The 15,493-nt window shown below is 33.9% G+C and overlaps 2 protein-coding genes across 5 annotated transcripts in view; one reads left to right on the forward strand and one right to left on the reverse strand.

Moving 5' to 3' along the window:
- Positions 1-15,493, forward strand: part of LOC130297764 (cytochrome c oxidase assembly protein COX11, mitochondrial) — a 172,630-nt gene that overhangs the window by 51,369 nt on the left and 105,768 nt on the right. The gene's annotated exons all lie outside the window — the stretch shown is intronic.
- Positions 1-15,493, reverse strand: part of TOM1L1 (target of myb1 like 1 membrane trafficking protein) — an 81,589-nt gene that overhangs the window by 7,195 nt on the left and 58,901 nt on the right. For all 3 annotated transcript variants that reach the window (XM_056550624.1, XM_056550622.1, XM_056550625.1), the window contains exons 11-14: positions 10,381-10,483; positions 8,888-8,948; positions 6,864-7,113; positions 398-476 (exon numbers count right to left, since the gene is read on the reverse strand). In XM_056550624.1, the coding sequence (XP_056406599.1) occupies positions 398-476; positions 6,864-7,113; positions 8,888-8,948; positions 10,381-10,483 (493 nt within the window). The remainder of the gene's footprint in view (positions 1-397; positions 477-6,863; positions 7,114-8,887; positions 8,949-10,380; positions 10,484-15,493) is intronic.

The raw sequence follows: 15,493 nt of genomic DNA on the forward strand, positions 1-15,493 counted from the left end.
AACCAGAGTACACACAGGGAGAACATACAAACTGCAGGTATATATAGGAAACCAGAGTACACACAGGGAGAACATACAAACTGCATGTATATATATTGTGGGAGGAAACCAGAGCACACACAGGGTGAACATATAAACTGCATGTATATATAGTGTGGGAGGAAATTAGAGTACCCACAGGGAGAACATACAAACTGCATTTATATATATATATATATATATATATATATATATATATATATATATATATAGTGTGGGAGGAAACCAGAGTACACAGGGAGAACATACAAACTGCATACTAGTCTTAATGTTTGTGAATTTGGATGAAATGACATTGCGGTGAATGGGCGTATTCTTATATATACATATATAATATACACAGCAGAGGAGCACTTACTCAGTCTTGTTCCCTTCAGCCAGCGGATCAAACTCCAGGAGCTCATAGTAATTTGGCAATGGCGCACTGCGACCGGCGTCTGAGATATAGAATGGGAGAGATGGGACGGATCAAAGAATGAGAATCCTCTGTGATACATTATATTATCTATTATATATATTATATTATCTGTGATATATTATATTATCTATTATATATATTATATTATCTGTGATATATATTACCGTATATTATCTGTGATATATTATATTATCTATTATATTATCTGTAATATATATTATCTGTGATACATTATATTATCTATTATATTATCTGTGATATATTATCTGTGATACATTATATTATCTATTATATATATTATATTATCTGTGATATATATTACCGTATATTATCTGTGATATATTATCTGTAATATATATTATCTGTGATACATTATATTATCTATTATATTATCTGTGATATATATTATATTATCTGTGATATATTATCTGTGATACATTATATTATCTATTATATATATTATATTATCTGTGATATATATTACCGTATATTATCTGTGATATATATTATATTATCTGTGATACATTATATTATCTGTGATATATATTATATTATCTGTGATATATATTATATTGTCTGTGATATATTATATTGTCTGTGATATATTATATTATCTATTATATATATTATATTATCTGTGATATATTATATTATCTGTGATATATTATCTGTGATATATATTATATTGTCTGTGATATATTATATTATCTATGATATATATTATATTATCTATGATATATATTGTCTGTGATATATTATATTATCTATGATATATATTATATTATCTGTGATATATTATATTATCTGTGATATATTATATTATCTATTATATATATTATATTATCTGTGATATATTATATTATCTGTGATATATTATATTATCTATGATATATATTATATTGCCTATGATATATATTATATTATCTGTGATAATATAATATATATCACAGATAATATAATATACGGTATATCACAGATAATATATATCACAGATAATATAATATATATCATAGATAATATAATATATATCACAGATAATATATATCATAGATAATATAATATATATCACAGATTATATAATATATCACAGATAATATAATATATATCACAGATAATATAAAATATCACAGATAATATAATATATCACAGATAATATACAGTAATACATATCACAGATAATATAATATATATAATAGATAATATAATGTATCACAGATAATATATCACAGATAATATAATATATATCACAGATAATATAAAATATCACAGATAATATAATATATCACAGATAATATACGGTAATATATATCACAGATAATATAATATATAATAGATAATATAATGTATCACAGATAATATATCACAGATAATATAATATATATCACAGATAATAATATATCACAGATAATATAATATATATCACAGATAATATACGGTAATATATATCACAGATAATATAATATATATAGTAGATAATATAATGTATCACAGATAATATATCACAGATAATATAATATATATCACAGATAATAATATATCACAGATAATATAATATATATCACAGATAATATACGGTAATATATATCACAGATAATATAATATATAATAGATAATATAATGTATCACAGATAATATATCACAGATAATATAATATATATCACAGATAATAATATATCACAGATAATATAATATATATCACAGATAATAATATATCACAGATAATATAATATATATCACAGATAATATACGGTAATATATATCACAGATAATATAATATATATAATAGATAATATAATGTATCACAGATAATATATCACAGATAATATAATATATATCACAGATAATAATATATCACAGATAATATAATATATCACAGATAATATAATATATATCACAGATAATAATATATCACAGATAATATAATGTATCACAGATAATATACGGTAATATATATCACAGATAATATAATATATATAATAGATAATATAATATATATCACAAATAATATACGGTAATATATATCACAGATAATATAATATATCACAGATAATATAATATATATCACAGATAATATATATCACAGACAATATAATATATCATAGATATTTTAATATATCTCAGATAATATAATATATATCATAGATAATATACGGTAATATATATCACAGATAATATACCGTAATATATATAATAGATAATATAATGTATCACAGATAATATATCACAGATAATATAATATATATCACAGATAATAATATATCACAGATAATATAATATATATCACAGATAATATACGGTAATATATATCACAGATAATATAATATATAATAGATAATATAATGTATCACAGATAATATATCACAGATAATATAATATATATCACAGATAATAATATATCACAGATAATATAATATATATCACAGATAATATACGGTAATATATATCACAGATAATATAATATATATAATAGATAATATAATGTATCACAGATAATATATCACAGATAATATAATATATATCACAGATAATAATATATCACAGATAATATAATATATCACAGATAATATAATATATATCACAGATAATAATATATCACAGATAATATAATGTATCACAGATAATATACGGTAATATATATCACAGATAATATAATATATATAATAGATAATATAATATATATCACAAATAATATACGGTAATATATATCACAGATAATATAATATATCACAGATAATATAATATATATCACAGATAATATATATCACAGACAATATAATATATCATAGATATTTTAATATATCTCAGATAATATAATATATATCATAGATAATATACGGTAATATATATCACAGATAATATACCGTAATATATATAATAGATAATATAATGTATCACAGATAATATATCACAGATAATATAATATATATCACAGATAATAATATATCACAGATAATATAATATATATCACAGATAATATACGGTAATATATATCACAGATAATATAATATATAATAGATAATATAATGTATCACAGATAATATATCACAGATAATATAATATATATCACAGATAATAATATATCACAGATAATATAATATATATCACAGATAATATACGGTAATATATATCACAGATAATATAATATATATAATAGATAATATAATGTATCACAGATAATATATCACAGATAATATAATATATATCACAGATAATAATATATCACAGATAATATAATATATCACAGATAATATAATATATATCACAGATAATAATATATCACAGATAATATAATGTATCACAGATAATATACGGTAATATATATCACAGATAATATAATATATATAATAGATAATATAATATATATCACAAATAATATACGGTAATATATATCACAGATAATATAATATATCACAGATAATATAATATATATCACAGATAATATATATCACAGACAATATAATATATCATAGATATTTTAATATATCTCAGATAATATAATATATATCATAGATAATATAATTTATCTATGATATATATATTATCTGTGATATATATTATATTATCTGTGATATATATTATCTGTGATATTTTATATTATCTGTGATATATATTACGGTATATTGTCTGTGATATATTGTATTGTCTATGATATATATTATATTATCTGTGATATATTATATTATCTATTATATATATTATATTATCTGTGATATATTATATTATCTGTGATATATTAACTGTGATATATTATATTATCTATTATATATATTATATTATCTGTGATATATTATATTATCTGTGATATATTATATTATCTATGATATATATTATATTGTCTAGGATATATATTATCTGTGATATATATTATATTGTCTGTGATATATTATATTATCTATGATATATATTATCTGGGATATATATTATATTGTCTGTGATATATTATATTATCTATGATATATATTATCTGGGATATATATTATATTATCTGTGATATTTTATATTATCTGTGATATATATTATCTGGGATATATATTATATTATCTGTGATATATTATATTATCTATGATATATATTATATTATCTGTGATATATTATATTATCTGTGATATATTATATTATCTATGATATATATTATATTATCTGTGATATATTATATTATCTATTATATATATATTATATTATCTGTGATATATTATATTATCTGTGATATATTATATTATCTATGATATATATTATATTGCCTATGATATATATTATATTATCTGTGATAATATAATATATATCACAGATAATATAATATACGGTATATCACAGATAATATATATCACAGATAATATAATATATATCATAGATAATATAATATATATCACAGATAATATATATCATAGATAATATAATATATATCACAGATTATATAATATATCACAGATAATATAATATATATCACAGATAATATAAAATATCACAGATAATATAATATATCACAGATAATATACAGTAATACATATCACAGATAATATAATATATATAATAGATAATATAATGTATCACAGATAATATATCACAGATAATATAATATATATCACAGATAATATAAAATATCACAGATAATATAATATATCACAGATAATATACGGTAATATATATCACAGATAATATATATATAATAGATAATATAATGTATCACAGATAATATTTCACAGATAATATAATATAGATCACAGATAATAATATATCACAGATAATATAATATATATCACAGATAATATACGGTAATATATATCACAGATAATATAATATATAATAGATAATATAATGTATCACAGATAATATATCACAGATAATAAAATATATATCACAGATAATAATATATCACAGATAATATAATATATATCACAGATAATATACGGTAATATATATCACAGATAATATAATATATATAATAGATAATATAATGTATCACAGATAATATATCACAGATAATATAATATATATCACAGATAATAATATATCACAGATAATATAATATATCACAGATAATATAATATATATCACAGATAATAATATATCACAGATAATATAATGTATCACAGATAATATACGGTAATATATATCACAGATAATATAATATATATAATAGATAATATAATATATATCACAAATAATATACGGTAATATATATCACAGATAATATAATATATCACAGATAATATAATATATTTCACAGATAATATATATCACAGACAATATAATATATCATAGATATTTTAATAAATCTCAGATAATATAATATATATCATAGATAATATAATTTATCTATGATATATATATTATCTGTGATATATATTATATTATCTGTGATATATATTATCTGTGATATTTTATATTATCTGTGATATATATTACGGTATATTGTCTGTGATATATTGTATTATCTATGATATATATTATATTATCTGTGATATATTATATTATCTATTATATATATTATATTATCTGTGATATATTAACTGTGATATATTATATTATCTATTATATATATTATATTATCTGTGATATATTATATTATCTGTGATATATTATATTATCTATGATATATATTATATTGTCTAGGATATATATTATCTGTGATATATATTATATTGTCTGTGATATATTATATTATCTATGATATATATTATCTGGGATATATATTATATTGTCTGTGATATATTATATTATCTATGATATATATTATCTGGGATATATATTATATTATCTGTGATATTTTATATTATCTGTGATATATATTATCTGGGATATATATTATATTATCTGTGATATATTAAATTATCTATGATATATATTATATTATCTGTGATATATTATATTATCTGTGATATATTATATTATCTATGATATATATTATCTGGGATATATATTATATTATCTGTGATATTTTATATTATCTGTGATATGTATTATCTGGGATATATATTATATTATCTGTGATATATTATATTATCTATGATATATATTATATTATCTGTGATATATTATATTATCTGTGATATATTATATTATCTATGATATATATTATATTATCTGTGATATATTATATTATCTATTATATATATTATATTATCTGTGATATATTATATTATCTGTGATATATTATATTATCTATGATATATATTATATATTATATTATCTATTATATATATTATATTATCTGTGATATATTATATTATCTGTGATATATTATATTATCTATGATATATATTATATTGTCTAGGATATATATTATCTGTGATATATATATTATATTGTTTGTGATCAGAAAAATACAAGGAAAGAGACACTGTTACTGTTGTAAAGAACGTGTCTGCAGGTAATTGTGAGGACCACAGGGGGCAGTATAACCTACCTGAGGTTTCAGATGGTTTGTTGGTGGATTCTTTTGGTAATGGCACAACCGTAGGGCTCAGAGTGGAGAACGCAGGAAGCAGAGATGTGGGATTCGTCTCAGCAGCTAAAGGCGGCGTGGAAATGGGAAGTGTGGGCAGGAATGGCGTTTGGTGCGGAGCCAATGGGAAAAAAGGTGTTAAAGCTGGAACCCTGGGGAAGAAAGGGGCCGCAGGCTGTACGGCTGGAGGGAAAGATGTAGGATAAGGAGCCTGTAAGAAAAAAACACATGATATATATAATATACACATTGTAATCATTGGTAACCATACTATACAGAGGTCCCTGCACTAAAGCATTTCCCACCATCCTACAAGATTATCAACCCTCATTGTAAGGGCCGTAGGTGATCACTGACCTGTACCGGACGGTGCTGCCTGGTAGTGCTGGTGACCCCCATGAAAATAATCTATACCTCATTTTTCTAGGTCCCGCCATTCCCTGGATGCCACTAAAAATTCAAAATGAGGCTCTAGGTGCACTCTGGGTGTTCCCTAGCCTTAAGCTGCACTGGTTCTTCTTCCTGGCCGGTCCCAAATTTACACCCTCCATAAATTAATATTTATACCCTTCCTCTTCTGCACATAGTTGCTATGTGCCAAGATCCTCTGCGTGCGCGTTTTTAGTCCTGGATGGCCATGCTGGAGATCAGTGTGAGCACCCGCTGGATCTCAGCATGTAGCAGCAATGTGATCCTACGTGTGCGCATTGATAGTCATGGGCAGCCATGATGGAGATCAGAGCGCAGGACCTCAGCATGTAGCAGCTACATGCCGAGAGCCTGCGGAGGAAAGTTGATAGTTGTGGCCAGCAGTGCTAGAGATCTGAGCGCGCATGCGCAGAATATCAGCGTGTACAGAGATCCTGCATATCCGCGTTGATAATCGTGACAGGCCGTGTTGGAGATCTGTGTGCACACCCGCAGGATCACAGCATGTAGCAGCTTTGTGCCAAGATCCCACTCGTGCACATTGATAGTCATGGCAGGCTGTTCTGGAGATCTGTGCGCGCATGCGCAGAATATCAGCATGTAGCAGCTACATGCACAGATCCTGCGTGTGTGTTGATAGTCGTGGCAGGCCATGCTGGAGATTTGTGCGTGCACCCGCAGGATCTCAGCATGTAGCAGCCAACTGCGGAGATCCTGCGCATGCGCATTAATATTCATTGCCCACTATACTGGAGATCTGTGCATGCACAGGATTTCAGCAAGCAGCAGCTATGTGCCAAGATCCCATGTGTGTGTGATGATAGTCATGGCAGACCATGCTGGAGATCTGTGCCCGCACCCGCAGGATCTCAACATGTAGCAGCTATGTGCCAAGATCTCGCGCATGCACGTTGATAGTCGTCGCTCACCAATCTGGAGATCTGTGCACGTACAGGATTTCAGCAAGCAGCAGCGCTATGTGCGAAGATCCCACGGGTGTGCGATGATAGTCGTGGCCAGCCGCGCTGGAGATCTGAAATGTACAAGTGCAGGATCTCAACATGTAGCAGCAATGTGCCAAGATCCCACACGTGCGCGTTGATAGTCATGGGCAGCCATGATGAAGATCTGTGCGCAGGTGCAGGATCTCAACATGTAGCAGCAATGTGCCAAGATCCCACACGTGCGCATTGATAGTCATGGGCAGGTGTAGGATCTCAGCATGTAGCAGCAATGTGCCAAGATCCCACACGTGCGTATTGATAGTCATGGGCAGGTGTAGGATCTCAGCATGTAGCAGCAATGTGCCAAGATCCCACACGTGCGTATTGATAGTCATGGGCAGGTGTAGGATCTCAGCATGTAGCAGCTACATGCAGAGATCCTGCACAGGAAAGTTGAGTCATGGAGATCTGTGCGCGCATGCGCAGGATCTCAGCATGTAACAGCTACGTGAAGAAGAATGGCATAAATTAATTATAAAAACATAATAAATCAAAGCATTTCCCAGAATCCAATGGTTGGCACGTTTAGATTTTTTCTTTAAATAAACTTACATTATCATACAGGGCTCTGGGGGGGAGACTGGGCAGATGGTTTGTTCCTCCGTATGGAAATCTGGTTAAAAAGGTGACAGAATATCTACTGAGAACAATTTTTTTTTTAACTCAAATTATAAGATTTGACTCTGGGATTACACAAAAACACAGCTAATTTCTTCCAAAAACAGCGCCACCCCATGTCCTAAGGTTATGTGTGGTATTACAACTTGGCCCCATTCACTTTAATAGAACTGAGCTGCAATACCACACACAACCAGTTTTTTCATATAATAATCTTTAAAGAGATTAAAGGGGTATTCTAGATCAGTGGTCTCCAAACAGTGGACCTCCAAATGTTGCAAAACTACAACTCTCAGTATGCCCGGACAGCCAACAGCTGTCCGGGCATGCCGGGAGTTGTAGTTTTGCAACATCTGGAGGTTTAAAGTTTGGAGACCCCTGTTTAAACCAGCTCATGGAGGGTGGGCTGTGCAATACAGTCATTAGCTTGTCTTCCAGGACTTCTGGCAGTCAGCAGAATGGGGAGGCCCCTCTAATGTTGTACCAGTAAGGGGGCTTCCATTTTACACATCCTGGACCTCTTTGATAGGGACACCCATCCGTAGCACCTCTTGGGACTTGAATGAATGGTCCAGTCCTGGACCAGCAGTATTACTGTCCATTGCATGATGCTATCGTTGCTAGAACGTCTTATGATTTGTCATGTCCCCTGATGAATCCCAAGTAAGAGGGAAATACGTTGGGATTAGATAATTTTTTGCAGGAATTCTGTGTTGCGGTCACTTTGCAACACAGGGGGGCAGGATCAGCTACTTTGTTAATATATACTAATATATATGAGCTGCAGTACCAAGCATGGCCACTTGTAAACAATAGTAAACAAAGAAGGGAATCTGGCCTTTTCTTGGGACCCTTTTTATTCTTCTGATGGGCAGTGGTCCCAATTGTTAGACATGCCAAGGATCCAACATTGATGGCCACCCCTGATGATAGCATATGAAGGTTCAGGTTCCTTAAAGCAGTACTCCTTCAACTGGTGTCAGAAATTTAAACAGATTTGTAGATTACTTCTATTAAATTGTTTTAATCCTTTCACTGCTTATCAGCTGCTGTACGCTCCAGTGGAAGTTCTTTTCTTTTTGAATTTCCTTTGTGTCTGTCCACAGTGTTCTCTGCTGACACCTCTGTCCATGTCCATGCTATGGGGATTTGCTCTTACTCTGGACAGTTCCTGACATGGACAGAGTTGTCAGCAGAGAGCACTGTGGTAAGACTTGAAAGATATTCAAAAAGAAAAGAACTTCCTCTGGAGCATACAGCAGCTGATAAGTACTGGAAGGATTAAGATTTTTTTTTTTATAAAAGTAATTTACAAATCTGTATAACTTTCTGGCACCAGTTGATTAAAAAAAATTGTATTCCACCGGAGTACCCCTTTAAGACCACTATGTGAGTCCATTCATCCAACAATGACTGTTTTTACTTACCGAATATTTACCGCCTCCCTAAGTTCCAGCAGATCGGCCTGTGGATACATAAAGTTGCTGTGGTTGTCATACGCCGGCGGTGGCAGTTCTGTGCTTCCAGAATCTGAAATGTAGAATTGGCTTATGGTAGACGTCATTTGGACTAAATACATAATCAGTATCTTACTGGGGACGCCCCCAAGAATATTTGCAAAATTACTGGATCTCGAATCAATTTCTTATCCTGTATATAAGTCCATTGCTGTATCTGGTCTTTTCTCAGCGTGGCTGCTGCGTCTTTTGCCATCCTGATGATGGCTCTGCACGGCCACGCCAATGAGAGGGTGTTAGTGCCAGGCCAATCAGTCTCGTCGTTAGTGCGTTGTCCAGCCTGTGCCCATAGATGTGGTTTGTCCCATCAGAAGCGTTCCTATTCCCTGTGTTCCCTGTATTGCCTGTTCCCTGTCAGGATCCGGACTAATAGCGGGAAGCGTCCAAATGCAATGGTGTCCGCTCACCTCCGGAGCCGAATCTCCGGCACACCTGTGCTGTCACGGACCCGCCGGTCCCGCCCCGGCTTCAACAGCGTATAGAAGGAAGGATTGTCCGGCACCAGGTATGCTCTAAAAGATTTCTTTTATTCAAGCCATAGCAAGGAAACAGACATCACAGGACTGTAGTAATCCTGATTACTACAGTCCTGTGATGTCTGTTTCCTTGCTATGGCTTGAATAAAAGAAATCTTTTAGAGCATACCTGGTGCCGGACAATCCTTCCTTCTAATAGCGGGAAGCGGTACAGGTGGTGAATCCTCTATGCCAGAGAGGGATTGGCGTGGACCGTACCGGAGGATCGGTTCTAAGCAGTTACTGGTTTTCACCAGAGCCCGCCGCAAAGCGGGATGGACTTGCTGAGGCGGTAACTACCAGGTCGTATCCTCCGATAGCGGCTCTACCTCACTGGCAGCTGAGACAGGCGAAGTACAGAAGGGGCAGGCAGTGACGAAGTCAGACGTAGCAAAGGTCAGGGCAGACAGCACGGGTTCTCAGGCGGTAGTCGTTAGCAACGGGATCGGCAACAGGCAAGGATATACACAAAACGCTTTCTCTAGGGCACTAAGGCAACAAAGATACGGCAAGGGCAGGACACCTTTATAGGAGAGACAAAGAACGGATTGGGCCAGGCACCAATCAATGGTGCACTGGCCCTTTAAATCTTAAACTGCCGGCGTGCGCGCGCCCTATAGTGCAGGGGCGCGCGCTCCGGGATTCACGTGAGTGGGGAGCAGAGGAGAGGGCCTGAGCGGGCACGGGTAAGTGGCGCTGGGAAGTGGGACGCGTGCGGGGACATCCCGCAGCGCGGACCGCGTCCCCGACGGGAGCAGAGACGGAGTGTCCCCGGTCAGAGAGTCCGACCGGGGCACCCCGCCGGGGCAGACGTTGCGAGCGCTCCGGTCCAGGAACAGGGACCGGAGTGCTCAGCGTTACATTCCCTTACCTTTCTCCTGGTTGCTGGCTTTGTATTTCGCCTCTCTATAGGTTTGACCCTTGTCTGTCCTGACAATTTATTGACTCTGATTTTGTACTGCGCTGCCCTCTAGGTTCTGACTTGTCCCTTTTACATTTTGTCTTTTGATTTTGTACCATTTTTGCCTGGGCGTTGCTGACTTGGACTGTCGGACACTTCTTAATACCCCTGCACTTAGTCCCGTATAGGGACCGTGCCAAGTTGGGGGCCGCCTTTTCAGGTGGACCGTCCAAGTAGGTAGGGACAGTGGTTGGGGCAAGATCCAGGTCTGAACTGCTCTCTACCCTAAACGTGACAATTATTGTAATTTTGACTACCAGTAATGCTGACCTGTCCTCATCTAAGCGGCTTTTACAATAGAGCAGCATGGTCTGATGACAGATCTGCTATAACTAAGTACCAAATAAATTTCCTATCAGTTTTTTGTTTCCTGGGTAACTAAGTCCTAAGGTCGGGGAAGTATCTGGTAATTATTAAGCCACTCGCCCTGGTTACCCTGTCAGCAGATGTCCAATCTCACATTCTTACCTGCGCACAGTAACACGTAGGTAATACAGATGCATGGTGGGAACAATTCCAGCTTTACATGGAGCTTTAATACCAAATACATTCAAATTAGGGAAAAATATATCGAGCAAATCAAACCGGTCTTACGAAAATCACGAAGTAAACGCGTTATCGTGTTCTCTTGGCAACCATCTATGTGCAATTCGGCAGCAAAACCATTAAAAGCTACAGTACAGAGCTTCGTGAAATCTACTATACCAAATCTGTAGGTGAATAAGCATTTAGCATTTTTGCTTTGCCTTTTTACTGTGCTAAAAGAAGACCTATATTATTTGTAATTTTTGGGAAGCATTAATTTTTTTCCAGGCGTCGGTGTAAAGGGGGTTTCCCAGTTAATTTCAGAAGTGTCCGAAAATAATGTAGGTGAAGGTTCTGGAGCTGGGATCCTGACTGTTGCTTTGGCAAGAGAATAAGATACCTACATCATCCCACCCCATTAAGCCATACAGGGGGAGAATGACCTCCCTCACTCTGCTACACACATCCCAGAGCAGTTCAGTGTGAGATGAGCTATGATTGGATAAGGCTGCACACACACCCCTTTCAGCACTCCAGACTGCATTTCCTAATTTCGGACTTCTGCCAGGCCAGCAGGAGTCCAAAGTCTGTGCAAGAGATGGGGGGGGGGGGGGGGGGGAATGTGCTCTGGACAAGTAGGGAGACACCTAGTGGCAGCTTTTTTAAACACAAGTAAGACATAGAAAACTTAATTTTTTTTTAAACAAAGTACGTTAGAAAGATTTTGTATTTACCATAAGGAGGGCAATAGCAAAAATTAGTTTTAAGGAGAGTGCCCATTGAAGGTTCTGACAGATGGTAATGTAAAGGGTGAGACTTTTGGCAGAAATCACCACTGACCATAAAAGAGAAGTGGGACGAGGACTGATGAAGAATGTAGAATGATATAACAGAGAATACTTCACAAATCTCTCTGGCTGAAGGTTGTCTCATATTTATTTATTGCACAATATATAGAACGCCACTATATTTCCACAACAGCAGGTTATAGCATTCACCTCTGTGTAAAAGATGGAGGATACATCAGGATGATATAGTACATAGGTTATGGCAGTCTGTGACATTTTGGAAAGGGGCGGTTGACCTGGTGAACTCTATATAAGGCCTCTCTATTACTTTCACACCTTATGTGTGTGTCCTTGACCAGGTCGGAGACCTACCTAGCCCGGAGCATATAATGCATTATACTGTATGTCCAGAAGACATATTGTCCAGTGCTGGCTGCAAGAATCTTATTGAACAAGTTCACTGGCTTTTATTTATGGAAAAGATATATATATATATATAGATATTCCACTATTGGGGGTCTAATCCGGTACTACCTCGATGTACCTATTAAAGTGGACAGTGTGGGACATGTATCATTATTTGTGTATTGGTAGAAGCATTTTACCCCTTTTCCCGAATTCTAAATTATGCGCAGAAGCGCTAAATTTATCAATCAAGCGCAATGAGCTTCATAAATTGCGGGTAAATATAGTAATCGCCTCAATCCACTCTATGGAAAATAGAATCGATGATTTAGAGCATCTCGCTACGTTAAGTCCAAGGTGGCTTATATTTGCGCAAAAAAAACAGCTCTTGCGGCAAAATTTTTGGTGTAAAGGAAAAGTACGCAGTTAATAAATCCATGTGTACTATAGATGTCACTCCAAGGTACCCCGATTCAGCCACATCTGGAGGACATGCTCTACCAAAACGTGCGCAAAAAAATGCGCAAAAAAAAGGGCTTGCGCAAAATTTTGCGCAAAAAAATACACACATAACAGGAGTAAAATCTTTGATACATGTCCCCCAGTGAGTGTATGTATGTGTATATATATATATATATATATATATATATATATGTGTGTGTGGTGTATATATATATATATATGTATGTGTGTGTGTGTATGTGTATATATATACACATATACATACACACATACATACACACACATATATATATATATATATATATACACATACATACATACACACACTTACTGTGCACTTTATTAGGTACACCGTGGTAGTACCGGGTTAGACCCCCAATAGTTGAGTCTACATATAGATCATCTGTTCCATCAAAAGAAATTACTGACATGGTTTCTCCTTATTGGACCTGCTAAAAATGGCGCCTTCTCTAGTTGTTAGTACTTATAGTGATGACCTTAAAGTGGTACTCCACCCCTAGACATCTTATCCCCTAAGGATAGGGGATAAGATGTCTGATCGCGGGGGTCCCGCCGCTGGGGACCCCCGCGATCTCCCTGCTGACGCTGGGGGTCGTGACTTCACGCCACGCCCCCTCAATGCAAGTCTGTGGGAGGGGGCGTGGCGGCTGCCACGCCCCCTCCCACAGACTTGCATTGAGGGGGCGTGGCATGACATCATGACCCCCGCCTCCCGCTCCAAGCGTTCGGAAAATATTTGGAGCGCTGGGGCAGCGGAATACCCCTTTAATAACAATGATTCAAAAAAAAATTCGGGCACTGCAGGTTTTATATAGAGACCCTCCGTATTATGACCAGGATTATTTTTCTTTTGGTTTGTAAAGGAAGGTCCGTGAAGGTTCTTCAGATTGGGGACTTTGTACCTTGGGGCATACCAATACTTGGTGGGGGGGAGTTGTGACCTGACTGAAATCTACGCCAGGCTGGGAAGTCCATGTGGACTATCTGCGTGCTCCAGCAGTAGGCGAGTAATAAAGAGACTGGCATTGATTTCTTGTTGAGCTTTGTGTACTGGTGGATACGGTCGCCGAGGCGGACACTGTGTTAGAAAACATTACACGCCTGGCACGAGAGGCACGGGCATTTACATTAAGGTCATTCCACCCGAGTACGTGGATCAATAGCAATGTGCGGAGTAAATGGAAAGCCCCTCGCACAACAATAAAGGCCCCCCCCCCCCCTGTTGTTCTTTTCAGTGGTCATTTATAAAGGTTTTGTAGGGCCAAGAAGTGTAATAGTGATATAGTCCGCACCCACCACAACTTATTATGGACCTGTGGTACGCTATAGCTGGCCATAGACATAGC

This window comes from Hyla sarda, chromosome 13 (genome assembly GCF_029499605.1).
Source record: "Hyla sarda isolate aHylSar1 chromosome 13, aHylSar1.hap1, whole genome shotgun sequence".
In the NCBI taxonomy this organism is placed as follows: domain Eukaryota; kingdom Metazoa; phylum Chordata; class Amphibia; order Anura; family Hylidae; genus Hyla; species Hyla sarda.